Raw genomic sequence first — 15622 nt, 5'->3', positions numbered from 1 at the left:
TCTGCGGAATGCTGTTTCCAAATGCTCATATTCAAGCTGCATAACCTCATTCGTCAGGCATTCCCCTTGCCCAGAGAACAAGTTTCTTTTAAATTAGCGGCTCGCTATATGGCACTTTACAGAGATCTGCTACGAAGGTCTTTTCACTCCACGACAAAGGCAAAGGGGGTCCACGCAAATGGATTTGGGCTGAGGAATGAGGAGGGAGGTTTTGCGGCAGCGTTGGGCGCTGAAAGTCGCCAGCAGCTGAGCTTTGTGGTTAAAAAGAGAAAAAGCTTGAGGGAGGGAAGAGAGAGTCTGCTTTATCTTGAGAGGAGTGCAGCTTTATTTCTCTGCTGATTCACATTTCTTTTGAGTCCTGCTAATTGCAACATCTCTCAGTAAGTTACTTACAGCAGTACTGCTGGGCAGAAATTGTGATAAATGCATAAACTGTGTCTTATTGATTTTTGTTGACATTTTACATGCTTTTTATGCATTCTAAACCTCCATTCAGTAATTGTCACTATGGTACACACTCCTGGATAATGAGAGCGAAAGAAGTGAATGAAGCAGTTTCTTGACCATTATAAACAATATTATTCCAGGCTCTGTATGGGGTTTCTCGCCTGCCCTCCAGTATATCTCTATTTGTGCTCATCCCCCATTGAATTTGCAAGACAATAAATGAAAACCCTTGGTGTTATTTCCTCTGTTAATGATAATAACAGAAATGTTTTTAAGAGAGATTACTTTGAGACTGATGGTGAATTTGGGCCTCTCTAATTTTAGTGCACAGCAGCAATATGGAATCTAGCGGAGGTACTGTAGTCTATTTACCCTTCTATTGCACATTTTGTCTAGATTGCTGTACAGAAAGCTGTTTTGTTACATCGTTTTCTCCGACAGAAATTTGTTGCCGACTAAGGGTAGTATAGCAACACGTAGCGTGGCTAAACGGCAGTAAGACGTCATCAGCGGTTATGTTACCTGGGAAATAGGTAGAGTCACAACACAGCCATGAAGTTCGCGTAAAAGAATTCCGACTTCTGATTTTATCATGCTCACTTATCAGTCAGAAGTACATAAGCCAGCTGAGGTTCTCTTCTATCAAGGGCCTTTACGTTAAAGAGAAAAAAAAATACCGCATGATGCAAAAATGCATTGACTTTATTTTCATGACTAGATGTAGTGCTTTTGGGTAATGATCAGGCATTGCTTTCTCTTACTGTTGTTTGATTAAAATGTGAATACAGTCTTGACTTGATAATCTTACCAGGTACACACAGAGCGAAAAATAAAAGGTATTTTATGCCTTAAATTGATTTGCATAAACCAAACAATCTGTTGCTTGTTGGATTGCAAAATGGTTTATTTTGCCCATTGGCCACAGGGGCAACAATATTGTATTTTTGATGCCAGAATGTAGCGTTCATGCATTAGCTCTAAAACGACAATATGCTTTAGCCTCTCAGTGCTTAGATTTGCTTCATTTGGAAATCTTTTAAGTAGTAATAATAATAATGTTTTGAGGAAATTGAGTGGAACACTAAATTATTCTCTGAAACCTAAGTTCAAACTGTGCAAGGCTAAGGGAGCTGAAAATCAATGCACTTTTAAAGTCATTAGAGATCACAAGTGAAATAAGTCTGTGTTGCTTTAGCTAAGCTTTTAGTGTGCCATGGTATTATTACAAAATCAGCCTGAATCTGCATTAATTTCACAGTCTTTTTCTTTAAGATGCCCAAGGGTGCATGAAGAATAAAAAGTAAATCTCGGAAGGCAATGTTTTTATTAGTTAAAAGGGCAGTGAGTCCTGTACTAAAAAAGTTGACCTGTACCATGCCCAGCGTAGGTATGACTGACAATGGTAAAAGGGTGGAAAAATAGCCCAGGCGTTAGCCTCCTGGCTTTTCATTATGATTTAAAAGTCTGAGGAGGGAGAAAAGAGATTTTTTTAGTTATTCACGCACATAGCTTCAGAATTGTTCAAGTTGGTGGTAGCTTTCGTAGATCAAAGAATTGTACCTAGGACTCGGAGAAACAAAAATCATAAAGATTTTTATTTTAAATATGTTATTTTCTTAAATGTTCGGATTCCACCTACATTACTGAATTTTGTCTGAGTCTTTTCACACTTAGTCACAGGCTACACAGTGGAGTTTTTCTCATCCTTATTTGTATGGTTGTTCTTGGAGCATCACGGGAATACGTGACATTATGGACACCTTTATTAAATTCCCAGTTCAGCTGCCAGTGATGCCAGCTATCCACAATTTACCTGCACAAAAGCCATAGCAAGCAATTGTTCATGCATGGCCTGAATAGACTAAACTATGCAATCCAAACTCTACATAAAAGCCTTACTTATGTCAAACCCTGTGGCTAAAGAACAAAAAAAAAAGAAGGAAAAAAAAGAAAAACAAAGCAAACAAAAAAAAAAATTAAAGGATAAAACCCTTTCTCCTCACCCATCCCCACCTAGTTTTTTTTCTTTCATCTATGGTCAGATTAGCAAGTCAGCACTGTCGATAAATAAACTAGAGAAGTTGTTTATTTTTATGTACTACTGAGAACAGTGTCGTCTTGTGGCCGTTCTCGTAGACTGTGTTGGTTTAACAAGCGTCCAACCCTTTTGTCTTGTTGTTTTTTGTCTTTCCTGCTCCCTGTCCCCTTGTTCCCACAGGCTGTGCGTTTGTCACATTTTCTACAAGGGCAATGGCACAGAATGCAATCAAAGCCATGCACCAGTCTCAGACCATGGAGGTACAGTACTGTATCATTTGCCCTTTCTTTGTTTTCTTTGTGCAAATGATTGCGAATGGTAAAGCCATGCTCTCCTGGACCAGATCAGACACATGACAATCACAGATTTAAACTTTTTACCGAGTCACTCCTCCTCTCTTTGCGAAGCTTATTTTTCTTAATGACCTGAAAGCGCACGATAACGCTGCCGCGTGGTATCGAAACATGGCTCTCAATCCTGTTTTCAGTGGCATTCGGCAGAAAATAAAAATGCTGTGAATACCGCTCCTCAGTCATACTCAGAGTATATGTGATGAGTAAATTACCTTTAATATCAACATACACGCCTCCAAAGAAAAAATCTTAGTTTCCTTTAAATAGATTTTTAAGTATTGTGGTTTGCGCTGCTCTGAGAAAAAGCTCAAGAGACTTAACCTGGCCACGCTGAGTTACTAGTGCATGTGTTTTCCTGCAAATAGAATCTCTTTTTAAGTTAATATAATTTCTCCTTCTTCATGTAGCCAATAAAAATGCTAATGATGACAGAGCATATCGAAGTGTGGCATTTCCTGCAGAGCACCATCATGGCTGGCCCCTCGCAAGCAACGCTCTTTATTTCCTCCCAAACTGCCTCTACGGCCTTGAGTTTTATCCTGATGAGCAACACCAAACTTTAAACCTGTTCACTTAACGTGACTGTAGCTGCAGGCTAACGATCCGTTCATTGGAGTGGTTATCGAATGCCACGGCTTGTCTGGCAATCTCAAAACTTTTTTCAGTCTGTGATTTTTGTCATGGTCTTTCAGAACTTTGCACAAAAAACCGCACAAGTATGAAGTCTTTACTTACTCTGGATCTTCTAGCTTATCATTGGAGAGTGCATGTTATACTGTATTATGTATACTGTATCTTCGTGTAGTGATGATTTTTCTCAGAGGTGGCATTGATGTTATGTGCACTTGTTTCTTTTTTTTTTATTTATTTTTTCACCAGGACCTTTCATTTTTTTCAATTTATTCTTTTTTTTTCTCAGTGATTTTTCTTTGCAATGCTCTAGTCTCCCAAAGCATGCTGGGTGCTAAACAATCATTATTGCGTCATGTCGTTGAGCTGCTTTGTGTAACGAGCCAAGGGGGGAGACCAGGGGTGGGAGGGTGGAGAGAGGAGAAGGAGGAGAAGATAAAAATCAAGGCAGTGCATGAAAATGTCACTAACTGTTTCCTGTATACTACAAGTAATGATATCGGCATTGCAAAGCTATTGTCTTTCCAAACATCACGTTTGAATTTGGTTGAGCTTCTTTTATAATCGATGTGTTTTCTTTTCAGTGCAATGCATTTTTAGACCCTGAGTATACAGTTTTAGATGAGAATCTGCCAATGAGATGAGAATAATTGAAACGATCTTTACTAGGAAGCTGATGTTATACAATCTATGCAGTCTAATAGTATATTGCGAAAAAAATGCCGCTTTGAGTCTCTGAAATAATACTCCTAGTAATTTGTCTGCCATGCACTGCTCCATTAATTCAGATCTATATGTTTTGCTGGGTTTGATTCCGAGTTAAAAAGGAAATGTTTATTGGTAATACTGTGCTTTACCTATATTTTCCATGTGTTTTAATGTATTTTTCTGTCCAGCTAAATGAATTTTACACAGGTCTACTTCAGAAGATGGTAAAATTAAAGGGATAATGTCTCCCAAAGTCTCCCATTCTTCTGTTGTATGCGGTACTCCAAAAGAGGCTGCCTTTTGATGTGATACTCCTCTTGACATTAGTTCTATAGAATAGTTGCTCTTGGATCAACATGCTTCTCAACACCTTTAGAGATGCCATCAATGAGATCCCCAAATTGGCAAGGCGATTCCAGATATTTTGCACTTTGAACATCTGGGTCTTTGTGTCAGTTGAGCTTAGGCCGAGAGTCCCTTCCAGGAGAGACGCAGTACACCCTCCAGCTCTGTGGGCGAGGGACTCAACAGGGTCTCTGTGTCCTGTCTTGCCAACACAAAGAAAAATATGAAGGCAGCACCAGCTGTTGGGAAGAAAATGGCTCTAAATGGGGTGGAGATACCATGCCATTCAATGAGGAAGGGAGATTCACCTTATGTGTGTGCTGGGAGCTTCCTCTCAAGACAGAAAATGGAAGAGCATAAACCAGAAGTCATTCTTTAAGCTAAAAAATTTTGCTCGCTTTTGCCCATGCTCTTCTAGTAAAAAGTTAACTTGTGTTAGCTGGTGTTAAATCTCAACGCTCAGCCTGAAAAAGTGGTCCTTGGACACTTCTGTTTCATTTTTTTTTTGCGAGTAAAAGTGGACTGGGAGGACAATATGTAGTACACAATTATATTTCAACCCAATTACTTCAGTATTCTTTTTCTGATTTCATTATTTTCAGTTCTTTGGCACGCATCAGTGACCAAGATGAATTTTCAAAATGGGCTAAGAAAGATCAATGGGGGTGTTAATGTCCAGATGAACACATCTCCTAGAATAATAAATTCTCTTACTACTCTTTCCACCTGACTTTCTGACCTGGTAAAATCAACTCATTTTAAAAATGTAATTGCTGCTCTAAGTTTTTGCTCTTCTATCTCATTTCTGTGGAGTTTTCTTGTTTGTTTGTTTAAGGCATTCAAATGCAGCACCAGTAGATGACAATAATTTGTTATCATGGAGTAAATTTGATGCAACAATAACAACCCTTTTCTCATATAGAGCCACTTGCTACATATAATTTCAGTCTTCAGAATGTTTGCTCTCTTGAAAATGATGAAGTGATGAAATATAGAGCAGACAGTGAAAAAATGAATTATAGATTCATAAATTGCAGAGATATTGTTTTTATATGATCTACTGACATTTAAGCATTCATAAATCTGATGTCAGCTGTAGTGCTGAGTGCTGAGCTGCTGGACTGATAACTGAAATAGCCATATAATATTTCTTCCTTTGAAATTCATTTCTATTTCTTTGGAAATAGACTTGATTCTCCCGTACATCTAGGTAGAAGGCAGTAAGCTCTGGTTGTTCTTAACCCAGTGCTACCAAACCTCATATTAAATAAAAACAGCTTGCTTTTTTTTATTAGCGAAATCAGAAAAATTTCTCTCGCACCCTCCACTCCTCGGCAAATTTTTCTTTCTTTTTTTTTTTTTAAGAGTCTTGTTTTTAATATTAGTATAAAAATCATGGAGAGAAGTAATTGTGTAACAAGCTGACTCCTTCGTAATCTTTATTTGATTGCTGGAGTGGTACGTATCTCCTTGCTTCCTCACCGAAACATTGAAAGACATTTTCACAATGAAATGCACAGGAAAGGAGTTGGAGGTGGAATAATCAATCACAAGTGACGATTTTCTAAGATAATTCGAAAGGAACAGTATTGATGGGAGACCTTCATACAAGAGATTTCATTATTGTGGTTTATTTCATCATTTCGTCTGTTGATTGTGAATATTCTTATCATTTGTCCTGGCGTGAGGTTCTTCAGAGGAAAGGTAGATGGCTGCTTTTTGTAAAGAATAGAGGGCAGGAACTTTTCTGAAGATGTTCACAGTGCTATGAGAGCAGCCATGGGAAGTGTTAGGTTTAGTATAACCCCCCTCCCTGTACCACACTATGCACTTTGGCTAAAGTGCTGCTGTGGTTTTTGGACTCGAGTCACCTTTCGCTCCTACCATTGTGTTCAGATTGAAGTTAGACGAGAATTTTTAAACAAAGCCTGGTGGGTGGAGGGAAGTTATTCATTGAACCCTATGAAGCTGGAAAACAGTATGAAATGGATTGACAGTTTCTATGACTCACAAAATGCTTGAATTAATTTGAAGAACTGAATCATTGCAGTATATCGTTTGCTCCCTTGATTTGGAAAAATGAAGGCTTGAAAGGTTAAAATATGAAAAAATATTTTTATATCTTAGCGGAGGAAAAACAATAGAGTAAGAGCAACAGAGACATCTTTCATGTTCACATGTCTCGTTCTCCCGGTGACTTTGCCCAGGAATACCCAACCTGAAGTCCAAGGGAAATATCCAGCTTACCTCAAAAGTCCATCTCATCCATGACCTCCTACTTCTTCACAAGGGTCCCTCAGACATGGGTGAGGAGTGGGCTGCAGAGTCTCTAGTTCTTTCTTACTTCCTAAGGTGTCTTACAGCCCTCCCATATCATGTAACAAGAGGCTTATAGAAGCATTAGAAGAAATGTTGGCAATCAGGAATGGGCTGCTGTCAGCAGCACAAGTCACTTTGGGTCTGCATCCTGCCCTTTGTTCGCATCTTGAGGATGCTTGATACAAAGCGTGCCTGGGAGCGGACCGCAGGTGGGTGAATGGTCCTAGCAGCATCACCCTTTGTGCTCACTAGGGACTGGGGGGCCTTGATATGCAAAGGACCGGTGACCCGCTGAGGATGGGCGCTTCAGTAAATCAGTTGCTCACAGTCTATTTACGTAGGGTACAGAAGCCAGCTGCACCGAGTGTGACCGCACAGCCAGAGCGTGGTGGCAGGGCGGTGTTGGCTGTGTGGTCCCTGGCAGCAGGGAGGTTGGACACCTCTCCCTTTGGCGATGCCTTGAAAACAGACTGCAGACAAAGCATCACGTCCATCTCATCAGCTGTGAAGCTTAATTAAAGAGGACTGGTACACTTCGCTGTCTCTGGCAGCAATTTTGATAGCTGGAAGGAAAAGAGAGCCTGAGGAAAGGCGCTTTATAAAAAGAACTGGGGAATCAATAATTTCTCCATAGCCTCTTTTCCTACGAAGCTGAAAACCTTTAGTCCTTGTGGTCCTACGTGTGCCAGTCACAAAGAGAGGGTGAGCAATCAGGTCATGCCTTTGCCGGTGGCCCTATGGGACATGGCTGAGCTCAGGACGCGAGGGTGACTCGGTGTGATTTAACGTTTCTGTCTTTCCCGATCTGTCTAACCACAGGGCTGCTCTTCGCCAATCGTGGTGAAGTTTGCCGATACCCAAAAGGACAAGGAGCAGCGGCGTTTGCAGCAGCAGTTGGCACAGCAGATGCAACAGCTCAATACTGCCACGTGGGGAAACCTCACAGGTCTTGGAGGACTCACACCACAGTACCTAGCTGTAAGTTTATTTTGGAACCATGGTAAATCAGCTGTAGTAAACTCCCTGCAATAAGTTGTTAAGTCCTCCAGGTTACGTAGCATGTCTTCTTCTGCATAAAAAAACCTGTCTGTTTATCGCGTGGTCTAGAATGAAATAACAAGGAACAGAATTTGAATAAACATTTCAAGATGTGTCAGTGGTGTCCAAGGCAAGCACTTAAAGTTTACTCATGCTGCAAAATCAAATTTGATTCCATTAGTTTTATTGTTCTTTTGAATGTTAGAATCTGTTTTTTTATAGCTGAAATAAAATTTAAGTCCTTCCTTAGGGGAGGACAGATAGGCAGCCGAACACTATAGGGGCCATATTCTATATGGTGCAGCCTCTAAAATGGAATGTTGTGGTTCAGTCCTCTAATTTTCCACATTTTCATTTGGAAACGGCTTTCACTTTAGTGCGTGGTCCTGTCAACGTTAAACGCGCGTGGTTCACGCTACGTTGTACAGAAAGCGAAGAGGGCAGGGGAAAGCCGTTTGTTTCTCATAAATTTAAAGTGGTATTTTCCTCGGTCCGTTGGTAAGATGAGAAACTGACGTTGGCTGCTGCCCCTGTTGGAGAAACCTGCCATCCGCAGCCGTGTGTCTTAGGTCCCGGGTGGCCAGGAGGGACTCCCCGGCAGCACAACTGAGAGGGAGCCTCTGCCCTTTGTGGCTCTGGAGCGGGGATGTCTGGTTGAGCAGCTTTTGGGTAACTTGGAGAGTTCCTCATGGTTCCGAGCTAGACAAATAGATGCATCCACATATAGATACATATATATATATATACTCTCTGTGCCTAAATACATAATTTGTATGCATACAATGCTTTGGTATAGCGATATAATTATAAACAGCGATTTACCTGGCAATTAAAAATATATATATTAGTGGTGAGGTAGGCTAATTAATACTGAGGTAGGCTAAATTGTTATATGCAAATACCAGTCTAATGGGTATCAGTGTGCTTGATTCATAAAGATAATAAAGAAAAAACTGAATTCAGGGGGGCGGGGGAGAACGGACTGTGATTGACAGAGATGAGTTATGGTAACTACTAGACTACAGAGGGTTGTAATTAGTCACGCTATGTTGGTTTAAATAGATTTAACACCTGGTTGTTAAAAAGAATAAATTGATTAATTGTTTTAAAGCAGCAATGTTATTGAGTTTCCCTTGTGTCTCTGTGTTTCTTAATAGAGATTAGACATTAATATGGATTTACAGCATTGACTCTGGGGATGTTCATTCCAACAATAGACAGAAGCAAGAGACTATATAAATGTAAAGGAAAGCATAAATACTCCAAATGTGAAATGATAGCTCATTTTAGTTTTATCTTCATTTGTTACATTAATGTCAGATAGATTGCTGTGTTGTGTTGTTAATTTGCAGCTTCTGCAGCAAGCAACTTCCTCCAGTAACTTGGGTGCCTTCAGCGGCATTCAGCAAATGGCCGGTAAGTTAAAACCCATTCCGTTTTGCTCCAGCTATGTTTCGTATCCTTAAGCTATTGAATTCTGTACCTCTAATAATCACGTTGTCGGGGCCGGGGGTGGGGGGGGCATGTTCTGTATTAAATGTGGCAGATGTGCTGGCAGGGGACAGCTCGCGGTTCAACGTCAATAGAAACACTTTCTCCCCTCTTTCAGAAACTGAAATTAAACCCAGTGCTCCCAGGTTGTGCAAACAGTTTGTCTTGCATTAGTCACCTGCCATTTGTCCAAAGTAACCAATTGTAAATTGCGGGAGAGCTCTTAGTCCCCGCAGCCGTATCCTACCCTATGAAAAGTGTCAGTAAAGCAACAGCAGGATTACATTCTAATTTCCAGCGAGATTTCTGCGTCCTGAAAAAATCAAATTAATGGCAGCCCTCAAACATTTTAATAATAGGTGGTGAGTAAAAATGTTCTGACCTTTTTAATGAAACCCAAGATTACAGGCCTACCTTCAGTATGAATTTTCAGGCTCCTTTTATAATCATGGAAAATTAACTGGGTGCCTTTTTGACTTTGGAACGCTAGTTGACAAAATTACACAACAGAAGCTTTTATGTAAAAGTATAATCTTTAGTCTGGGGGGAAAAAAAAAAGAAAGAAAGAAAGAAAAGGGAAAAAAAAAAATCAAAGTGTGAGCGGATTTGAAAGCCAGCTAGTTGGAAGGTTTCTTAGTAATGAGCTGTGTGCCAGTAGTAACTGATGTGTAGTGATTAGCAAAAGGTCACTCCCACTGTGTGACCTACCATGCTGATACCCTAACTTAACATGATGCTGGAGAAGGCAGCATGTGCAGTAAATCAGAGCACAGATGCACATTATGCCTGCCGCGAGAAACTGTTAAAAAGCTTTTTTTCTTGTTAGAGGGGAAAAAAAAAAGAAAGGAAGCACAAAACCCCTAAATTGCTACATTAGTTTATTTTAATCATGAACCCACTGAATCAATGAAATACAACGTTGTGCTTGCTTCATCATCACCAAACAAGGGCTAAAATATTCAGAAGTCTTTATGAATACCATTTTCTCACTCTTCTTTTAATCCTGGTCTTCTGCTGCTTCTGATTCTGCTTTGAATGAATCCTGAAATACTTTAACAAGTATAGATATACCGCACCATATAGCTATACCCCACAGGTATTCTTTGCTCAATCGTTATATTATGCCATTATTGCAGAGACTAATGTGAACCTGCTGTCTGACAATATAAATTGGCCTACAGATGACAATATCTCTGAATTATTCTCTCTTCCTCAGACCTGCTGGCAGTGCGTGCTGGTTCTATTATGTTACACTTGCAATCTAGCATTTTTTCATCAAAAAAATGTATCTTAATATGATAAACAGAACAGAGCGGTTCAGTAACAGTTTTATACTTGGCAGCTTTGAAAGTGGCTTCGAGCTCAGAGATTGTGTTTAATGTTTTCATATTTGGTTAGGTCTACAAAAAGAAAGAATTGAGACACCGAGGAAAAATAACGTTATATCCATTGCATTATGTGCACCTTAGAAGTTTTCTGTTGTCTGTTTCTTACTGTTAGTGTAGATTGAGCTTTGTCTCCAAGAATTGTGTTGAAACTAAGAATTTTAGTCAAGTAATTTCAGGATGGGCTCTCAGTCCAGGGCGTGATTTATTCTCTGAAAATCATATGGTTTTGAGTCTAGTAGAAAATCATCTTAAGAAATCGTAGTGGCTTGTCATTGTTTCTTGACAGATATGCCTTCTCGACTACAGATTAGATTGCTAATGCGCTCATCTATGAGATAATTTAATGACTGACTGCCTCTGCTAGAAAATATGTATTTTTTATCTTATATTCATGTTGTCAAAATAGCTTAAAGTTTACTCCTTTCTTTCCCCAAAACATGTAAGTCTTAAACCTTGATGTTCAAGTTCAAATTAGTGATATTAAATTTCTCTCCGAGCTGCAGCTCTACATGGAAATGCCAAAGACTAAGCACTATTTCATCATTGGGACTGAGAGTTCATGTCCTCTGCTCAGAAATCATGTGGTGCTATGTTACGCTGTGCATCTAGTACTGAAGACTCATTTATTATGTTTTGTGAAAGGAATAGAAAATACTCGTGTGTCTGCAGCAAGATCTTGCATTACTGGCTGAAGCCATCCTTGAATGTTTGTAAAAGCCTGGAGTTTTTTAACTTAAGCTATATATGTTCATTTTACAAAAATGAACCTAATAGGTATGTCCATATTTTGTATAGCTTGCCTATTAATAAAATATTTCAAGGTCAGAAATAAAATCTAGACACAATTGAGTAAGGTGTTAAAGAAGATCTGTCATTGCAGCTTGCAAGTTCTTTGAACTTGGAGTTTGAGGGGTCCTACTTTTATCTTTGGAGTCAATGTGTATGCGTACCACTGAATTCAGACACTAAAAGTTTGATCAAAAGCCACATGAGCCATTGAAATTTCAGTCGTGCTTACGTCTCAGGGCTCCAGCACCTCTTTTGTGCTTAAGTCTCAATGAAGTCACTGTTTGCTAAATTAGGACTTCTAATACAGCCACCCCTTGTCCAAAATTAGGGACCTTTGGATCTGCAAGTATTAATTCGTACTGCTAAAGCCTGTGTTGTCTGGGTACTGAGCAGAAAGGACACAGCACGCACCCTGCCACACATGTGAAGAAACGTTTGCTGTGCAGCCCTCAGCGATATTATTTCTTAAATCAAAGCCATTTTCTTTCCTAGCAGAGCAAAGACACTGATCTTCAGTGTGAAGTTTTAAATTCCCTTTCCCTAATACCATGCCTCAGTCTGCTTAAAGTAGTTTTAATGTGGTTTTCTTGAAAGGAGTGGGGCTTTTAGGCATTTCCAGTTGAAGGGAATTGGCATTTGTTTGTCTGTTAGCTGGGGGCCCGATCCAAAATAAAACGGGGATTTTTCTCAAGAACTCACTAAAATACAGACGTTAAACACGCAGAGCACCAGCTCCAAAAGCGGACGCCGTTCTTGCTGTAGCAGCCACTGGCCCTGCTGTATGTTCAGCATCGCCTTTGCCCTACGCGCGTAAACCATGCGGGAAGTCCAAGCAAGTCAGGAAACTGGTTTAAAGAAAATTTCTAAGATGTTAAAATTTGACAGACAAAAAGTAGTAGTTTGCCATCTGGCTTCCCAAGCTTTAAGGTTCCACATTTGGTTCCCCAGTTTAGGTTTTTTCATTTCTCGTGAAAAAAATAGTTTTTCATGAAATTGCTTTGTTTCAGGAGCCAAACCAAAGAAAAGCGTAATATGTCAAGACTGGTAATAAAGTTGGGGAAGTGATGCCTTTGCTGTTATTGTAATCCCCTGGTCTCGATTGCAGGATCTAACCCTACCTTACCAAAACGCTTCACCGTCCTGGGTAAAACATGCAAGCACATACCACCATCAAGTTTATATTTTATAGTGAGCACTTCCTCACTTTTCCTCCCCTCCTCTGATATCTGCTAATGCTAATTTAAAGGCAATGTTTTCTCTCGCATGCTTCTCAAGCCTCGGTGTCTAGCCCGTCCTTTGTCTTTGGGGAAGGCTAATAATGTAGATGAATTACATTCTGTGATTTGATTGTCTTTAAAAAGACAATGCAAGCTACGTTAAGCGCTAGCAACCTTTCAAGCAAAAAAGATTCCTCCTTCAAATATATACAAATTGCGCGGGAAGCTTGGTTCAAAGGAGCTTGAACATTTACATTGAATTTGGCTGGCGCTGGATCAGCTCCTAAAAGCTGCAGTTATTTAAGCCAACCTGTCTGTTTAAGAACAACCTGGAAAGTACTATACAGACAGTATAAACAGGGAAGTTTTATATTACATAGTAACAATTACATGTAGAAAATTGGAATGTTCAAAAATATACAATCTATGAAGATTTTCTATTGTCCATTAATTGGCAGGAATAAATATTTGCTCATACAGAAATATTTCTATATGTGTGACCATCCAGGACACATAAACATGTACAGTACTCATAAAAGACACAAAGAAACTCTCTTAATGTCATTGAACAGACAGAATATTTTGCTTTCTGGAGTCATGCAGGAGAAGAAAACATGCTTTTGGCTTTTCTTGCTTTGGCTTTCAGATCCCTAAACCCTCTACAGCTGGGACTTTTTATATGTTTCCAATGTATGGGTTTTTTCCAATCTTTTCCAAACTCTCTCACAGTTTGGTTGCACTTTGGGTTGAACTTCTGGCCCTTTCTGAGCCCTGTTCAATCCATTTCACCCTTCTTCTGTTACCGAAGCCAGATTTCCTCCTGTTGCAGAGTCTGTAGGAGCAGATGGGTGAGAGAAACTCTGTGAGGTTCTGCTTTCTGAATATTTCCCTCTAATTGTTGGATTGGCTCAGTGGATCTGGAGGGACCGGTTGGAAGCCAGGACCATCTGCACAAAAGCTCTACACTTTTGCATTGGCCCAAGGATCCTTTATATCCTCTGACTCTTTGGTGGCTTCATTCCAGCAAAGCCATACTGAAGAAGGGCTTCTCCCTCTATGGCCTCTTTAGGGATATCGTATTAAAAGTAAAGGTCACTGAGAAACTGCTTCCAGCTCAAGGGAGATAGCTGTTTCTTCAAGATAACTACCAGTTTTGAAAATGTTGACCTCAGGGACTAAAAACATTGAGCTTTTGTAACAGTAATTCCATTGAAAGTCCTATTTCATTTAACCCATACAATTAGCTTTTCGTTTGGGGGGTTTTTTTTAGCTAATAAATTAAACAACTCCACTTAGCATTTTTTGGAGAGGCAGAATTTGAAGCAAGTGAGCCTGTTCTCAATCCCTGTGTCGCTCCTACTCACCGGAGAAGGAGAGGCACCTTGGGAGGCAACCGGCGCTCGGCAGTTTACAAGACATGCTTATTCAGGTGGTGAAAGTGCACGACGTGGAAGTTTAGTCGACTCTGGGCACGAGATCTGTACCTCTGCCTGGGTGTTCCATAAATGGCGAAAGGAGGGAGAGGGGCTTTTTATTGCCTTGGTGGGTGGAATTCATCCCACTGAACCTCAGCAGTTTGGAAATTAGGCGCCCGATCTCCCTGCGGTGTCAGTGAAGTCACTCCCAGGCTGTAATTCATCCTACCAAGAGCTGGGGTTAATCTGTCTATTTTAGGATTGGGTGAATCATCCACTCGCTCTCTCTCCTTTGACTATAGCAAGAACCTGGGCGAGTAACTTTTATTCGGATAAATTTAGATCAGATGAATCTTTCCCACTAGGACTGGGGAATGTTCAATTGAGAAAAGCATATTTCTTGCCAGGAATGTGTTTGGAGCATGCATAACTTGAAAATGTGCTGAAATCCTATGCGAGTCAACTATTAAATTTCAGTTGGATTTAGGCACGTACTCCTAAAAAACGGGAGAATCAAATGTGGACTTAAAAGTTGTTTGAAGGCTTTGCTAAATCAAAGGCTAAATCGTCAGGGTACCGTAAGCACTGTCCCGCTAAGCAGCTTTTCTAAAGGTAGGCACAGAGTATATATGGTTTGATGGAGGCAGCGCTCAGGTATCCTCTCTATTTTAATCCTTATAATATTGCTGGAATAACATCACACTATGTCAGACACAGGCGGTCAAGCCTTTACCCCCATTTTTACATCATCATCCAGAATGGCCGATATCAGTGTTAGCAAATAGTTGCTTTTTAGCCGGGAGATGATAAATTTTACCTTAATCCACAATTTTTAAGGTGCAGTCAGGATTTAATTCAGAAGGAATAAATCCCAATAATTGTGAAGGATAAAATTTCCAAAGAAAAGGAAGTCAAGTTAGTGGAAACTGCTTATAAACTACCCAGATTTGGCTCTGATCATCACCGCTGACTTTGATATTCTCCATGCATATATTGTCACTAAATTGTAGACAGTGCCTTCCTTTATTAGGAATTTGTTCAGCAAGCAAATCTCAACCATTTCCTAATATGATTTTATTACGGTTTTGGAAACCCAAGAGTCGATGAGGCCTAAGAAGTCTTCAGGAACGTCTCGTGACTCTGTTGCCCCTTCTACAAATACCCAGTAATTCCAAATTTACAGTTATCACAGGAGAAAAGCCGTGGTGACTGAAATGAGGCAAATTGCTTCATCGTACGAAAGTTTGCATGGGAGGCAGCACAAGAAGTTGTAAAATGTAAATCTCGTGCTCTCAAATTTCCCCGTGTTTTCACAGAACTGCATCTGTGACTGTGCAGCACTACAAAAATTTCCTGCGAATGTGCTAATAGGCCTTATGAGAATGTTCTATCACCACCCATCTGTCACTTTTTAACAGGCCTGATTGGCAAGCACTTGTAACAA

At 40.1% G+C, this 15622-nt stretch overlaps 1 protein-coding gene across 14 annotated transcripts in view; it reads left to right on the top strand.

Annotated features, from left to right (window-relative positions):
• Positions 1–15622, top strand: part of CELF2 (CUGBP Elav-like family member 2) — a 383210-nt gene that overhangs the window by 318168 nt on the left and 49420 nt on the right. For 13 of the 14 annotated variants that reach the window (XM_054187183.1, XM_054187169.1, XM_054187247.1 and 10 more), the window contains 3 exons: positions 2666–2745; positions 7660–7818; positions 9231–9294. In XM_054187183.1, the coding sequence (XP_054043158.1) occupies positions 2666–2745; positions 7660–7818; positions 9231–9294 (303 nt within the window). The remainder of the gene's footprint in view (positions 1–2665; positions 2746–7659; positions 7819–9230; positions 9295–15622) is intronic. The other variant, XM_054187260.1, reaches the window with a different exon arrangement.

Source organism: Rissa tridactyla, chromosome 1 (genome assembly GCF_028500815.1).
Source record: "Rissa tridactyla isolate bRisTri1 chromosome 1, bRisTri1.patW.cur.20221130, whole genome shotgun sequence".
Classification (NCBI taxonomy): domain Eukaryota; kingdom Metazoa; phylum Chordata; class Aves; order Charadriiformes; family Laridae; genus Rissa; species Rissa tridactyla.
Note: the sequence above shows the minus strand (reverse complement) of the source record. Positions and strands in the feature narration are given on the sequence as shown.